The sequence below is a fragment of the Acyrthosiphon pisum genome, chromosome A2, assembly GCF_005508785.2.
Source record: "Acyrthosiphon pisum isolate AL4f chromosome A2, pea_aphid_22Mar2018_4r6ur, whole genome shotgun sequence".
Classification (NCBI taxonomy): Eukaryota; Metazoa; Arthropoda; class Insecta; order Hemiptera; family Aphididae; genus Acyrthosiphon; species Acyrthosiphon pisum.
In genome coordinates this window covers 37,958,759-37,975,663 of record NC_042495.1, presented here as the reverse complement: position 1 = coordinate 37,975,663, position 16,905 = coordinate 37,958,759, and the positions used below count along the sequence as shown (strand labels likewise).

Below are 16,905 nucleotides of genomic sequence, written 5' to 3'. Positions count from 1 at the left end.
ACACACACTTACACACATACATAGGTTTCTGTGAAAACTATATATAGAGAGTTTACTTTGATCCCATTATCCCAATATTCTTTACCAACGCAACCAGGTGTTCCTATTTCCCAAGGTATTCTCAAGAAGAAAAACATATGCTTAGATATTATTTGCAAAACCATTCTTTTTATGTAACGATGTTTATTACATACGTGCTAGAAAATAAAAGTTCTAAACATCAATTAAAATGTTCCGTATTTACTAAACAGCGCGATTGAAATATAACTTGAAGAAATTCTTTATGAATCAATTTATTGGACGTTACTGTGCAGATGAGGATTTATTTATTTATTTTCTTATATACTATTAATCATTGGTTAATAATTAAGTTTAGGTAATTTAAGGTTTAATAATTATCATAAAATAAAATGTCTGGTCAACCCGCGTATAAGACTTTAAGATTGTAAACATTGGATTTGATTATTTTCCATAGTCTATGTGAGGCAAAATATTATTATAATTTTTAATATATTAACTAACATAAGCAACTTAATTACATTAATTCTATATTAATATCACTCGAGATATCTATACTTTAATTTCAAACTTGTAGTACATAATATTGATAATATTATATCCATTACGGTTTATTTTAAACAGCAGATTTCGCCCAATAGTAGAATATCAGATATGCTTAAGAATGCTACCAATGAATAGTTTTGTTATTTAAGTGTATATATTTATAAGTGTCAATATTTGTACGCTCTTTTTAACAATAATCTCCGTGTTTAGACATTTTTTTATAAACTTATAACATGTTTATTGTTTAGGTATTTCTAATTAAATAAAAAATACATTCATCGCTCCGCTCAGAATCTAAAATTTGAAAAGTTGAAATAACGGCAAAATATAAAACATTGATATTATTTGTTATTTGTTACTATTAATACACTAATTTTAATGACGGTTAGTAACAACAAGACTAAAATAATTTAAAAGGTATTTAATTTAATCTCTATCATGTAATGATCGATCAATGAACTGTATCCAAAGAAAACAAGTGGTGAAAAAAAGCCACTCTTCAGATTTTAAAAATTCTGGAAGATGTTGATAGACCATATGCGTTAATGTTTACTGTATAATCATTGAATTTTCTGATATACCATTGCACAAACATTTTGTGTGAACTATGGGAGTAAACAAAATATATAAAAATAGTTAGATTAGATAAATGCGGAAAGTGTATAAAAATACATCTGTTTAAAATTGTATTTATTAATGCTATTTAAATTATGGCAAATTAAAAAGTGGTACCTATTACATTTTGGATTCGTTTCCAAAGTCATATAGTTGTGCATTATCAATTAATCTCGTTTTAAATCCAACAACGTCATGGTAAATTAAACGTAAAAGTTTTAATGATATTTTTCAATGATACGTATAATAGTCATAAAAAATAAATAATATTGATCTACCACCAACAGTTGTGACATTGATAACAAATCAAATTGTATTGCATTACCTATACAAAATATTATTGTTTTTTTGTTTAAAAAAATTAAGTTTGTGACAAATGAATAATTGGACATTTCAGTGGTTTTAATTCTTACATACAAAATAAGTATAAATGTTATTCATTGTATTTACTATTTATATAAACTTTATATGTGTATAATAATTATAATAAGAGGAATATTCTTTTACAATTTTCTCAGTATATTGAAAGTATCACCAATATTGTATTACCATATAATATTATACATTTTTTTTATTACCTATACGTATATATTCTTTTACTGTTTTTCCGAATATAACTTGTCTCCCAGTTCTCCCTTGTTGAATTTTGAGTAACATATAGATTATAGGGTATATCCTTTGAAATAAAGGAGCCTTAGGTACTTCTGTCGTTTATATAATCCATTTGAATAATTTTCCAACAATTAGATATTATGATAATTGTTAGTGAATCTACACAAAATCATGTTATTTCCCCGGTAAATTGAATACCTATGCTTATTTGGTTGTGGTTTCTATTTTTAAAAATGAAATTATCTGTTGTATTCGTAATAATTGTGTTTGATCTTTAATGTATGAATTATTTTCGAAGATACATTTAAAGCAGTTACATTTTTTACTAATAAATCCATGTTTTTTTTTTTTAATTTTGATAATAATATAATATAAAATGTTAACGGTTCAGTAATTAGTATTTTGAATTAGATTTCAAAGTTAGAACGGTAAGTAGCTATTGGACATTAAAAGGTCCGATTAAATTAAGCAATTTATTTTTATTTTTAGGTTTTATATTACCTATACCTGTTGATACTTTTATTTTTTAACTGCAGTAGTTTATTTTTTTTTGAGAAATGTCAATACTGACAATTGATTTATTAGTTACTAAGAAATGTATAAGTTCATTTTAGTAGGTACATAAAACATAAGCTGCCAAACCACGATACTCAATCTCAACAGAAGATAATGATTACAAATTTTCTATTTTTCTAATTAATAATAAATTATTTGAAGTGCCTAATACGGCACGCTTTTGTTAGATATTCTCAAAGGTGGGCATTAACTAGTTAAAAAGTTAAAGTTAAGTTTAAAAGTTAATTTTTTTAACTTTTTAACTTAACTAGTTAGTTAATATCTTATTCAACTTATGAACTTCATTAGGTTAATTTACAGTTGAAATAACTTAGCTTTTCTCAGTTGATTTAAAAAAAATCCATCAAGTTAAAAACATTTTGAAATTTTTCGTTTATAGGTACGTAAATATTACTATATCAGTATAAAATAAAAATAATCCAATACAAAAACACAAACATTTCTGTTCTTTTTCTTGATAACATAATTTTGTGTATATTAATATATTTTATTAAGCTGTAAATTATATATTATGCGACTTGCAATTATAAATGTTTTTAATAAAATTATTAATTTTAAATTACGAATTGACACTTGTTATGTTTTAATGTTATATTATAACTTATAATATATATGAAGGTTATGCTCTTTATCGTCTTCACGTATTATGACATTCAATTGCTATACGATATAAAAAAATTTATTTGTTAAATTATTAATTTGAGATGAGTATATAGTTTGAATTGCTAAATAATAGTAAAGTAAAAGTAAAATGATATACAGTGTACATTATGATAAAAGTTCAATAAAATTGTTTTTTTATAATTAATAAATTAGAAATCAGAAAGACACATTCACTCTTTATGTGATTTACATACTATTACTAATTAATAAAAAAATAGATTAACTTTTTTTAAACTGAGTTAAGTTGATATTTTTTTCTATATTAACTTCTAACTTATCGAGTTAAATTTATAATTTGTTAACTGTTAACTTTTAACTTATCGATCTTGTGTCCTCTTAACTTAACTTATTTTCATTAACTTGCCCACCTTTGGATATCCTTTGGCACAGACTATTTTAATACAACTTAAGTCTAAAACAATATTGCGTATTACTACACGTCTTGAGTAGGTATGGAAATTACAATAGTTATAGTATCTACCTACCTAGTTATTTTATAAATTAAACCATTATCAATTAAAAATAAAAACATTATATGACATTATGTTTATTAATTTCATGTAACGTATATTTACCAATATTTTACACTGATGATATTATTATTTATTATAATTAGTGGTCCATCGGATCTAGGTATTTATTACTTTTCATAAATCGTTAATCGGCATACTTGTATAGATGATATTAGAATAAAATAAAATTAACGTCAGTAAGCTAAACTGGGTAGGCTTCATCGTTAGTCATCAAGGTTTAATATATTCCATTACTGTTTATTTACGTGAAATGCCGGCGCGAAAAAGTAAAACAATAATAATAATAATATTATACAAGACAATCGAACGAGTAAAATACGCGTCTCGTCGTACAGATGGCGATTGCAGTGCATTAGTCATGTGGTTAGTTCATGGGCGACGAGAAACCGTCAGTCAGTGCAGACCAGCGCTCGAATCGTTTCGCTGGTTCCCTACCGTTCCGTTTACCATCACTCGAACACGTTACACGCCGTCGCATTAATATTTTCAAATCGAAATTGTTTATCGTTAAGGTATATATAATTTTTTTCACGTTTTGTTTTCGTGTTCCGTGCTCTAGATCAAAAACAAAAGAAAAAAGAAAATAATAATTAAAAGACACAAAAAAAACTGAAGAAAATACGGTTAAACGACATGGTCGTCTGGTCCCAGTGTTTCGTATTAATAATAGGCCGAGAATGTCCCTTGGGCACAGCTCCAACGTGAAGCCGCCACCGTTGTTTTCGTATTTATCATAACACAATATCTAGATTTTCGTTTAAAATAAATAAATAAAAATAAAATACACGAATTACGTATGTATACGTAGACTGCAGTATATTATACCAGATACACCTACAACCACGGTATATATACATATTATAATACAGTACATTCGCACATATATCCGTCATATCATATATACATCTGAGTCGCTGACAAGTCACCCGGACGTTGTATATAATTTTCTTCTCTGATAAAAATATATAAAAATATTAAAAACGAAATTGTGCTGTCGGTTATTGGAGCTGTCTCTATATGTCGTAACGCATCGTGTCGTCCTGCAGGATTATATTGTACGAGCACTACTACAACTAGAACTACTACTACTACTACTAATACTACTACTACTAGGCACTACTAATAGTAGTACAACTTCCTATAATAACAGTCGTCGTTCGAACCGAAATCCAGCGAATCTGATGCATGGATACGTTGACCAGAAACATGCCGTCCAAAAAGCAGTACAACCTCGTGCCCAACGATGATTACGACACTAGAATACCTATGCATCCGGAAGAGGCGTTCGAGCACGGTATTACATTCCACGCCAAGGTAAGACAACGATTTTTTTTTAAATATTATTTTATTATTCTACGTTGGTCGCTTCTCCGGCACCACACTAATTATTTTGCATAGTAAAACAACCGAATGGACCGATGGATCTAGCTATTATTGTAATATAAATATATAATATAGTAATAACGTGCTACTTGGTCTGTTTAATATTGTACGATTGATGCGTACCTACCTATAGTACCTACATGCCATACCGACGCGTACTGCATTAGCTCAAGTAGCTGGTTACATACTTTAATATAAAATACGGTATAATATGTAATCGTCGTTATCCTTCATCCTCATTTCTCATATGCATTATTTTAAATAATTAATTTTAAAAATAAATAAATATTTTAACGCATTTAAAATTAAAACAGTTTGGCCGGTAACAGAACTATCTCGTATATTATGCATCATATGACACGTGAATGTACTTAAACAAGTTAAACACAACCGGTAACCAATATTTACGTAGTGCAGGTATAACATTGTAGGTAGTATATTAGACACGTTCACGTGTGTAAGACAAAGATGATAACAAATACGGTTGAGAAGCGTCTTCTTAAAGAACAATGACCATAATGTTAAGGTTTTGGAGCGGGTTTAGGCACTGAACACCTGCATCATATTATTATGTAGGTATTGTGATCAATTTTATACTGGATCTGTTATATTATAATAATTACAACACGTGTGGTGTTAGATCACAAAGCCTTTATTTGATTTCAATAGTTCAACAATATGAATATACTTGATAATAATATTTTAAAATTATTTTAGATTTGTTTTTTATTCATCGATTGTTTATTTGTTAATATTATTGACTCAGAATATTTTAAGAACGTCAAAATACACAATTATTGCATATTTTAAAATATACAATAATTTAAATGTTTTTTAAATGTATTATTTTGCGAACGTTGTGTATGACTTATAAGTTTATCTGTCAATGACTAATTGAAACTCCTTAATTAATGAAACAGAACATGTATTTAAATTGCATCATTAATACCTACTATACATTTGGAGAGGCGAGCGAGTGACTCAATGAAATATTTTACACATCATAGTTAGCTTTCCGAAATATAGAATAATGGGATGCATTTGACTTAAAAAATTCAAAATATATAAACGTATATATTATGTATGTTAACGTGTAAATATCAATGTATATACATTATATTATGGGAGATTAAATTGATTTTACGTAAAAAATTCATTTCCATTGAATTATCTACTCAGTGATAAAATTGTGCAGTTGATTTAACAAAAACCAGTATTTCATTATGTTTTCATTATACGTATATAATATTGTTTGCATTTTAATTTTGTATAAAATAAATATCATATGGATTCTTGTTTTACTAAAATAGTTTTTTCTTGATAAATTTACATATAATAAATATTATTATAATATAATATTATATATTTTATATTAGTTTATATTTATCAAAATAGTAAAATGGTTAGGAACTAAAATTTTTATCACTGCAAATAATAATTTAAATAAGAAAAGTCTTAAACAACACGACACTTAGAAGTATTTTACACGATAATAATGGAAACTTGGACGCATTAATTAAAAATCCATTAACACTGAGTTAATAGTACTGCATCATCATTTTATAAACCAGCAGAAAGTATATAAAGCTAAGTCATAGAATTTCACCAACTATCTTGGTAAAATATATATTATAAAAAACTAAAATTTTAATACAATTGAGAGAATTGTTTGAAATCTTGTGTTTATAATAAAGATTACTTTCGAGAAATAATTTGTATTTAAATAGCAAGAAGTTATAAATTTCAAAACATAATTTGTTATTAAAATGTAACAATACTTACACTTAAATAACATTGGATTCAAATTAAAGCTAAAACAATTCGAAAATAATACTTTAAGTTATACGCAGAAGAATTTGAAATCAAAGTTTTCTTTAGTAGAAATAGTGAAACTAAAGCTAATAATATCAAAAACATTTTATTTTATTATATACGCATTGCTTCAGTTTTTACTATTGAGTCATACAAAATAATTTCTTGATAATCATCTTTAAAGAATAAATTGGATAAAATATTTTTATTATTTTATTTTATAGTATAATACACTATTATTAGTCAAAATTATGTTGTTTTATATTTAATTGTTTGTTTTTTTTTGTACAACGAAAAATAAACTATTTTATATAATATATTTATATGTAGGTACCTGTATTTAATTAATGTTTATAGGGAATGTTTTACGAATACTTTAGAAGTGCTAAATAGTTTTTAACAAATTAGAAAATTTGTCCATAAAAGCAAAAATTAGAAAAAAATCAACCATGTCATATGTTTGACGAATATTTTTTTGACATTATTCTTAAAGGAAATTGGAACAAGTCAATTAGATATGGTCGAAATGAAAGATTCTAACATAAATTAAATGATAAAAAAACTAAAATCAAACAAAGTATTTTTCTAGAATTAGATACGGATTTTTCCGAGTGAAAATTTTCACCATTCATGAACCGCCGCCAAAGGAGCAACTAGACATGGGATGGATGGAAATAACTTATACAGCCACAAAGAGTGACGAGAGAAAGTGCGTTGAGTGGTGCGCTTTTAATCGCAAAATGTGAGATTTAAAATATTTTTAAAAATATAATATTATTTGAAAGAACGGGGAATCATAGAAAAAATAAGTAAATTGGACGGCTATCCGAACAACTGGTTTTGTTTTCAAGGTAAAAAGTGTATGTATTCGTGTATGCAACTTTTCATATTATCATTATTATTTGTGTCGTAAACTTCGAAAATCCGCTCGGATATTATAATTATATGAATCATTCATCGATGATGTCACTTTGATGTAGGTAAATGAGTGCGCGTAGACTCATCACTATGATTTATGAGAAATCGTAACTTGAAATTGCAGCAAAGGCGTGTCATCACGTTTTTAACGTTATTATATTACTTTGATGTAGAAAATGCCCCATACAAATGCCTATATCACATTTCTAAAACTGTGTCAGTGGGGTTTCAGTGTGTAGGACCACCCTATTAGGTTTCATTCTCATTGACACGCAAAAATGTACTTTAATTGGATTATTGTAAATTATAACGATCTTGTATACAAACGCAAGTTATAACGAATGTATAAGTCATCCCTATTACATTTTAATGATCTGATTTCAACGTTGCACCGAATAAAACTTTGTTTGAAAAATAAATGGCAAATTCATTATTATTTATCAAACGAATATGCTAAAGTGAGATGCATGGATATCAAAGCTTTACTTTGCTTTTCATTTTAAGAATTATTATACAAATTGCATTGTTATTGTTATAACTAGATACTGTCAAAATCGTGCCACTTATCAGAATGCATTTGGCCACAACTTGCTTTGGACGTGTGAGGAGAATATAATTGCTTCTAATTACATATACCGATTGGTTGAGTCATGAACTGATAATTGAAAATCGATTTTTTCGATCAAATAAGTGATTGACCTTCTTTCAAACCTCGCATAGTATTACTATATCAGTAATGACTCAACCCTGTTACGTATCATCTATTTTCAACCACAAACATTACCTTTTTTTTTACGCACTACTTTCAGACATATGTGACTTCCGTTTTTTCCTCTTTCTGCGTTCAGAAAAAATCGCCAACAAACCGTGGCATCGAGCATAAAGATGCTGAGTCGAAAAGTACCGATGCGAATCAAGTCTATATATTATATTGAACTCGTATAGGGGAAAAAAATCGTCCGGGACGTTGAACTACACTATATAGTATGAATAATGTATCTGAGTATCTGAGACAAAGACATTGATTTTGATGAAACCACGCGTGGTTGTTTCTCGATTTAGGATTACGAAATGACCGACCGGAATGCCGTACCGTACACGTGATTACTGATTACCGAGTGTTCTTTTCCTCTCTTCCATACCAGTCTTTTATTCTTGGTACATCTCAGGTACGTGACTGCCGTTTACGTACGCAGAACGGGGTTGCTGAAGGTCAATAACACGGGACAAAGATTTCTTATTATTATTACTTGGTGGTACACAGCGTAATATTATGTTAGAGTAACCCACTATGCTTATGCGTTCGATTTAAGCGGCGGGAGAAAAATAAATACAGACGCGGAGCCCATCACTGCAGTTGAAAATTCTGATGACATTTCTTTTCGATCGGAAAATTTGATAGACATTTATCTTTGTCTATCATTTTTACTACCTGTAATACGTTAACAATAATTACTTTGTATGGTTATAATATTTGATATTAATATACGCTTGCTAGCGTGTGGCTGGGGGAACTACCCATTGGTATTTGGTAATACCAAACATCATATGGATTTATAGCTGTTCATTCACTTTTTATTTATATGATATATTTGGGATCTCAATGTCGCTTTATAGTCACCTTCGGGGGTCACCGCGGGTATACTTTCAGAATTTCAACTACTAACCATTTAAATAGTGGATTTGGGTGGGTAGCAAATTTGGAGTGCAGGCGTCTGTAATGTGCTAAAACTGCTACGTCGGTGACGATAAGGATATTGAGGTCTTTGTATTGGCCTTAGGGTATAATTGAGTACAAAGAAGGGAGCTTTGGTGATTTGTATGAGGATTTTAGATAGGAAATTCTGGTGCTTTTTAATATTTGATGGTTTCGCTGAGCCTCGCCAAACTTGTTTTGCGTAGATTAATAGTGGTCTGAGAAGGAGCTATTGTATATTTTAAGTGTTTTATTATTTATATGCCGGGAAATCTAATTATTTAATTATTTTTTGGACGATTCTAAAGACAGATTAGAAATTATAATTAACTGCTAAGTGGTAAATTATAAGTAAGTATTTTATTATGATTACGTTAATAAAAGTGGGCAAGTAGTTAACCACTCTGCTGTACAGTTGAATATATGTCAAGTAACTGAGTAAGTCACTGTAATATATTAGGTTAAATTTGAATTCAATGATTTATTCATTGAATACAAAAAAATGATTCAGAACAAAGACGACCTGTCAGCCTATATATTACGCACTAAGTATATTTATTTATATTGCTATTAATTATTGTAGAATTTATTTTACTTGTACTATTACGGTAGGCTGAATTAATTTTTTGTTGAAAACATTACATTCATTATTTTTTAATATTTATTTAATAACTATAATAGTGTATATTTATGTCATACTTATATTAATATATTATATTGTTATTAACTTTCGAGTCAATACAGACTTATCGCTGAACTGCGTGACAATACTGCGTGACAATACTGCGTACGATTGCTGTATGTTCGCGGTATGAATAGAAAATAGCTTAAAATTTATCTAAATATTTTAAGATTGCAATTGTGTAAAGTTAATAAAATAGGTATATAGATATAAGTTTCATGCTTCCAGAAATAATATTTTTGAACTGGGATAAAATAAGTAATAACCTGCAAGATTTTTATTCTTTGTTTAAATATTTCGTCCAAATTTGAATTTAAAAATTTCAATAGCTTAAAATAGTAATAAATAATAAATTATAAATTATAAATATTTTGAAAATGTCATTAAGTATAGAAAATGATAACTAAGGTAACAGTGGAATATTTTAAGTTTAAACAATTAATACTTTTTGATTTATATCAAAACAACTAAAAATGTTTTATGAAAAATCGTTGGTTTACGCATGAATATTAAATTTCATCAACATTTAAAATTTTAAACGTTGACACTAAAAAAAATATTTTGAGTTGCGTTCAACTTTTTTTTTATAATTCTTGTAAAAAAACTTATATGGAACCTTGAATTCATTTTTAAAACTTTAGGTACCTACCTATGATTATCAAAATGTGATATATCTTACACTACTAAACAATTTTTAAATGTGGTAAATTTTGATAAATTTCGTAAAATTTTTCAACACTTTTTAACTTTAAACGTCTATAAAATATAATTCTGATGATGTATTTCTGATATTTTTAGCTGAAACATTAACTTGTGAGTGACCTTTAGATTTCCAAGCTATTTTAACATAAAACAAACATTTATTTTATCGTTCATAAATCGAAAAAAAATTAAGTAGACAATTTAAAATACCTTAACATATTAGGTAGGTATATAAATCAAAATATTTTGAAAATTTATGTGCATGAGCATTAAAAAGTTTTTTTTTATTTATTATGGTTATTTTGAAAAGTTTTGTGATTCTTATTTTTGAACGGAGCCCCCTTCCCCAAGTACCAACTACATCCAATTTTCTACCAGAAACCAACCTCACAGTTGAAAATCGAAGCATTTTACTGCTTCAATAACTGACGATGATAGAGAGAAAATTAATAATAAGACAAAAACATACATCATTGTAAAATCAATATATTAATCACTCAGCTTGCATAATCTAAAAATGGTATCAAACGAATATATTTTTTGTTCAAACTTGAAATGCATTTGAAAAAATTATGTATAGATCTTTTAAATGTCGTGTAACAATAGTTTTTGGGATTGCTTGTATATCTAAAGTATAATTCTATAAATATGTCATAAACAAATAATTTTTTCTATAGAAACAAGAAGTAGAATAAACTCAATAAAGTATTAATGCTTCATGTATCGATAAGTTTATACTTTGACAACTCGGTATAGTCAAAAAATAAAAACTTTTAAAAGAAATCTATGTTTGTAACAATAATAATTGAATAAGGTTAAATTATATCCTAGAAAGTAGAAATAGATAATCTCAAAATGTCAACTGGTTTTTTTTTGTCTAACATTTTTATTTTAATAAAAACTTGTTTGTAGTAATTAATTAATATCCAAATTTATACATTGTAAAACTTTCATTTTGTATTTTTTTTATATGAATTTAAACATTCGATATTTAGGTATGTACCTTATACAATTAAAAAAATGTATGGTAGTTAATAGATATTAATATATTATATTGTGTGAAGTTTATTAAATCGTTCTTTCCAGTTTGAAAATTATTGATATAAAAATGAAATATTTATTTGTTTAAATGTGACATAATACTACCGAAACTTTGTTCTATGCCGAATGCTCGTATACATAATAATATTATGTCCACTTAAGTATAACCGACGTTGCGTGCAATGTGTAAATATAATGTTTCCCTATGCGCATTCTTTGTTCCAATTGTATATTAGCTGTTGGTTTAAGTGAAATTTTATAATATGTTAGATAGGTACGTAGACCACTTTTCCATCGTACACACCATTAAAACATCATTAAGACATGTCTGAAATTCGTCAATTAAAAATCGAGTCTTAAGTAATAAACAAACGGATTCCGATCTAAACTCGAAATTCCAGGTGGTGTTTTCTATCCATATTGAGGTAATCGAAATCCATCAAGCGTGTGTGGGGAGGTAGTACAAACGGTCGAATGGCTGCCACACACACACACACGTGAAAATGGATGTGCGTCGTTCGAGCGGACGTCGTCGTCCCATGCGGTATTTCGTCGTAAATAATATTAATGGGTTTCGTTAGAGTTCCGATATCCGTGGACGACGGTTTTTCTATACGTTCACGTAAAAAAACGATTGTCGCAGGACGAAAAAATAAACTAAACATATCTTTAGGTACATTTAATATCATTGCGAGTATAAGGGGCGCACATGAATCACACGGATATGATAGATATTATACGCGTCCGAAGAGACCCGAAACGAACTCACGGGGGTCGCGATGACAAAAAACGTTCAGCTGATACGCATATAATACCCGCATCCTACGAAACGACTAGAACGCTGAATAATAATGAATTCGTAGGTACGTACTTATATATATTGGTACACCAAGTGCTAAAAATGTTGTCCAATCGTACGCGAAAGACGGCCTAACATCCGGAAATTAATATATGTTGGTAAATGCAATAACGTCTCGGTGGCGGCGGTGAGGAGGAATGTCTTTGCCTTTTTTTCCGCTTTTTCATATAACGCCGCCGCCGGGAAAGGTTTGTGTCGTCTTCGACGGTGATGTTGATCGGGGGGGGGGGGGACTGCACATAATTAAAAATCATTGCGACACCGACACGATGACGGCGGCGCCTCGTTCCTGTACAGTACCTACGTAATATATAGTATAGTATATACATTATAACATGCGTAGATGCGGACGGCAGCTGCAGCCTGTGCATGAATGGTTTCGTTGTGTTTTTCTTAATAATAACGTACTTATTATATATATTTATTATATTTTCATAATAATTTACCTTCGTAGTCTTAGCGGTTAGTAAAGTGTATAATATTATGTAGCATGGCTATTATAATGTTCGGTGTGCGTTAGTACCTATATCGAAAGCGGTGGACGATTCAAGGTCATTCCACATTCCCCGGAGTCAGAGGACGTATATAATACAGTAAACGCCCGGGCACAACCACCGCACGTGTATATATGTGTCGTATCCATGTGTGTGTGTGTGTAATATTATGTATAATATCGTTGTTACGACCACGACCGACTCGCCGACACTCTCCCGGCCGAGAGACCGAGTCGTCGTCCGTGTGGGATATAATAATATAATATATAATACAGCCGGTGCAGGGCAAGCGGGCATCGATGGCATCGTTGCACCGAAAAAAACTAGAAAGATGTGACGAGCGAGCTAAAGGGAGACAGAGTGAGAGGGAGAGTGAGAGTGAGAGAGCCAGAAAGACAGGAACGACAGGCGCAGCCCGTTTTATAATATACCTACCGGCTATTATATAAGGTTAACTACGACTCCTACATAATATTATTATTATTATTATTTTAATGCATGCACGTGCAGGTCATCCATATTATTATTCTTGTTCGTATTAAAATCCTACAACGTGTGTTTAATCCGATAGCAGGTCAGTGTACCGTTTCTCCGCAGTGACATTTTTCGAGGAAATGGCCCGGCAGGCTAACGTTACAAAGGACTGATTTTTCATCATGGTTTTTGTGGATGACCTTTAAGGATAAGGGTTCATGAATATTTTCCCGCAGTTTCATATTATATTGTAATTTATAATACGTAGTTGTAGCCAGTAGGTATATTATATATTGTGGCATACACTGCTACACCGATATGTTAGGTACAATATATCCTATAGTTTAATTACCTACAGTTTTTAGGGTTCCGTACGGTAAAACGGGACCCTATTACTAAGGCTCCGCTGTCCGTCCGTCTGTCACCAGGTTGTATCTCATGAACCATGAAAGTTAAAAAGATGAAATTTTCAAAAATTGTGTACTTCTGTTGCCGCTTTAACAACAAACACTAAAAATCCTAGAATATATAATTAAAGCAGTGTTACCAACATGTTTATAGATTATGGTACGGAACCCTTCGTGCGCGAGTCCGACTCGCACTTGTCCAGTTTTTCTTCTTTATTTGGTATTCTATATTACTTACACCAAACAAAATAAATGATACGACCATTATTGGATATAATATAGGTATATTAAAACTTTATTTGTATTATAAGAACAAATTTTTCACGATTTTTTTCAAATGTATCTGGTTTTTATACGCTTTGTTATTCGTTTTGAATAGTCATATTCTAATTTAATTTTTAAACAATTATTAATGTAATATACTGCATATTTTTTTTGTAAAACTACCCTAATGTTTTTACGGTAGCTCAGTCTGTTACAGCCAACCCCTCACCACCTCTCACCACTAACCTTCAGCATATCATCCGTCGTGTTGCTCCTTCATATTGTATTACATAGATGCAGGCATGCAACACGCTATACAGCGCCGTATAAATAATATTAATAATACGACAGTAAAACTACTTGGATCCAGTAGCGGTGCCCGTGTAATACCGTTGGCATCGAATGCACGTGCAGTGTGAGCGTTTGTTAATATTCACGTCGAAATTAATAACACGCCGATATAGCATTGCCGCCGCCTAGTACAGGAGTAATAGTCCCCCGGCTCCCGAGTACGTCATAATAAATAATATTATAGTCGTTGTGCTTCCTTCTTCGTGGAACGACAATTATTTAATATTAGTTATTACTATTAAATTGTGTTAAACGAAAACGGTAATAATGCATTCGAACGCTGCACCGGAAGAACACTATATTATACAATATTATTATTACCTATCTCCGTATTTAAATTAAGTAGGTAGTTATAAGAACTTATAACATTAATCCAAGTATATTTTCTATAATATTATTTTCCGACTAATTTAAATATTTTTGAATAGTTACGACGCAAAAACACGACTTAAAAAAATATTTGATGTTTTATCGCTTAAGCCTGAAAGCATCGTTTTAATGTTTTAAAACTCGTCTGTTCAAATTACTCTGTCCTCCATTCCATGCCATCGATCTTTGGTATGCAGATTGCAGTTACCAAATCCTAATTTTCTTTTTTACATTCATAGGCATTCCAAATACCAACAATTCGTCTTCTTTTTTTTTTATAAAAGAATGATTAAAATCTATACAAGTTTATGTACAATAATTCGTTTTGATGACATGATCACAATATCACAATATCATAGACGACAGATATGTAGACACCCAATAGTGCCACTAGGAAGATTGATTTGGCAGGACTAGTGTAGTTGATATCATTGTATATATTTTATATTCTTATGTATATTAGTTTTGACTATCAAATTAAATGTATTTTTTTTAATATAAATTAAAAAATGTTTCTTATTATTCTATTAAGTAGCTATAATGAATCTATAATGTAGATTTTTAGATACAATATGTGTAGAATTTATAAAATCAATTCAACTTTATGATTTAAACGAACGTAGGTATAGTAAGTTATTTTATGTCTTATAAATACAATAATGAATATAGATAATTATACAAAAGAAGTTATGGTATTTAACATTTTAGCTTTGTTTATAATAATAATTTAAAGAATGTATTATACATTTGTAAAACAAACTTTATAGTTAGTAGGCTGTACACAATTAAAATAATAATATTTGGGGTCAAACAATCAGTGTCAGTTTAATTTGCTACATATTTCATATGTATCTACTATAAAATGAAAATAAAAAGTATCAAAAGTCCTATAGAAAAATAATGGTATGTCTGTGAAAACATAATATAAGAAAATGTCATATATAAAATGAGTTCAAAAAGCCAAAATAATATTGCTATATAAAAAAAAAGTTTGTGGGTACCATTACATTACTGTGTTAAGTATAGTTTGGAATTCTGTATAAATAAGAGCAACTCGAGGATATAGGTAATGACAAGTCGTTTTGTGGTATTATAACGACTAAAAAATAAAATTCTATTTGTGGAGGTGGATGTTTAAAGATCGATTCATCCCTTTAACTTTCAGAAACGTTAAGTGCCGAAGGGTAAACGGTTCAAAACTTTGTAAGGTGGTATAATTAGGTTATTGAAAACAATTTATTCATCTATAATGGTTTGGATAAAATAGGTTTTTGTAATTAAAAACTTTTTATATTATAGTCTTACATTTTTCCGTTGTAAAATCAAATGTCTATTAGGTATAATATTTTAAATTAACAATATTATATTATTCAAGATTTTTAAGATTGAAACACTCAAATAAGTTGTTATAGGGATAATAATAAATATCTGAAAAACGAACAAATAAGAAAAATTTACTCAACTAAATGCTAACGCGAGCTAGACATTTTAATTCCTTGGAAAAATCAAAAAGATATTTAATATTTACAACTTTCATACTTTCATGAATTATTATGGTTTGTAATTGAATATGGTAAATTGTGGTAGCATAATTGGATTTTTTTTTTTTGATCATTATTGACTAGATTTTTGTTATGAACTATATACCTAAGTCTTGTACTAACATTGTCACGTTCTTCGATTTCTTCATACATTTACAGACAATTATGTATTTTAAAAAAATTTTATTTATTATATTATATTATAATTTTAAGGTTTTTATAAAACGATATAATGTGTTTGAAACGTTCAAACGTATGAAATTTCCATCATAAGCAATAAAAGTGTTAATTACTTTGGGATCTGAGCGTATCGATTGAAAATGATTTGTGTTTGAATAAAGTCTTAGCC

The 16,905-nt window shown here is 29.1% G+C and overlaps 1 protein-coding gene across 3 annotated transcripts in view; it reads left to right on the top strand.

Moving 5' to 3' along the window:
• The first annotated feature begins 3,948 nt into the window (after positions 1 to 3,948).
• Positions 3,949 to 16,905, top strand: part of LOC100161824 (carboxyl-terminal PDZ ligand of neuronal nitric oxide synthase protein) — a 56,858-nt gene continuing 43,901 nt past the window's right edge. For all 3 annotated transcript variants that reach the window (XM_003242163.4, XM_003242164.4, XM_029490230.1), the window contains exon 1: positions 3,949 to 4,877. In XM_003242163.4, the coding sequence (XP_003242211.1) occupies positions 4,749 to 4,877 (129 nt within the window). In that variant the 5' untranslated portion in view covers positions 3,949 to 4,748. The remainder of the gene's footprint in view (positions 4,878 to 16,905) is intronic.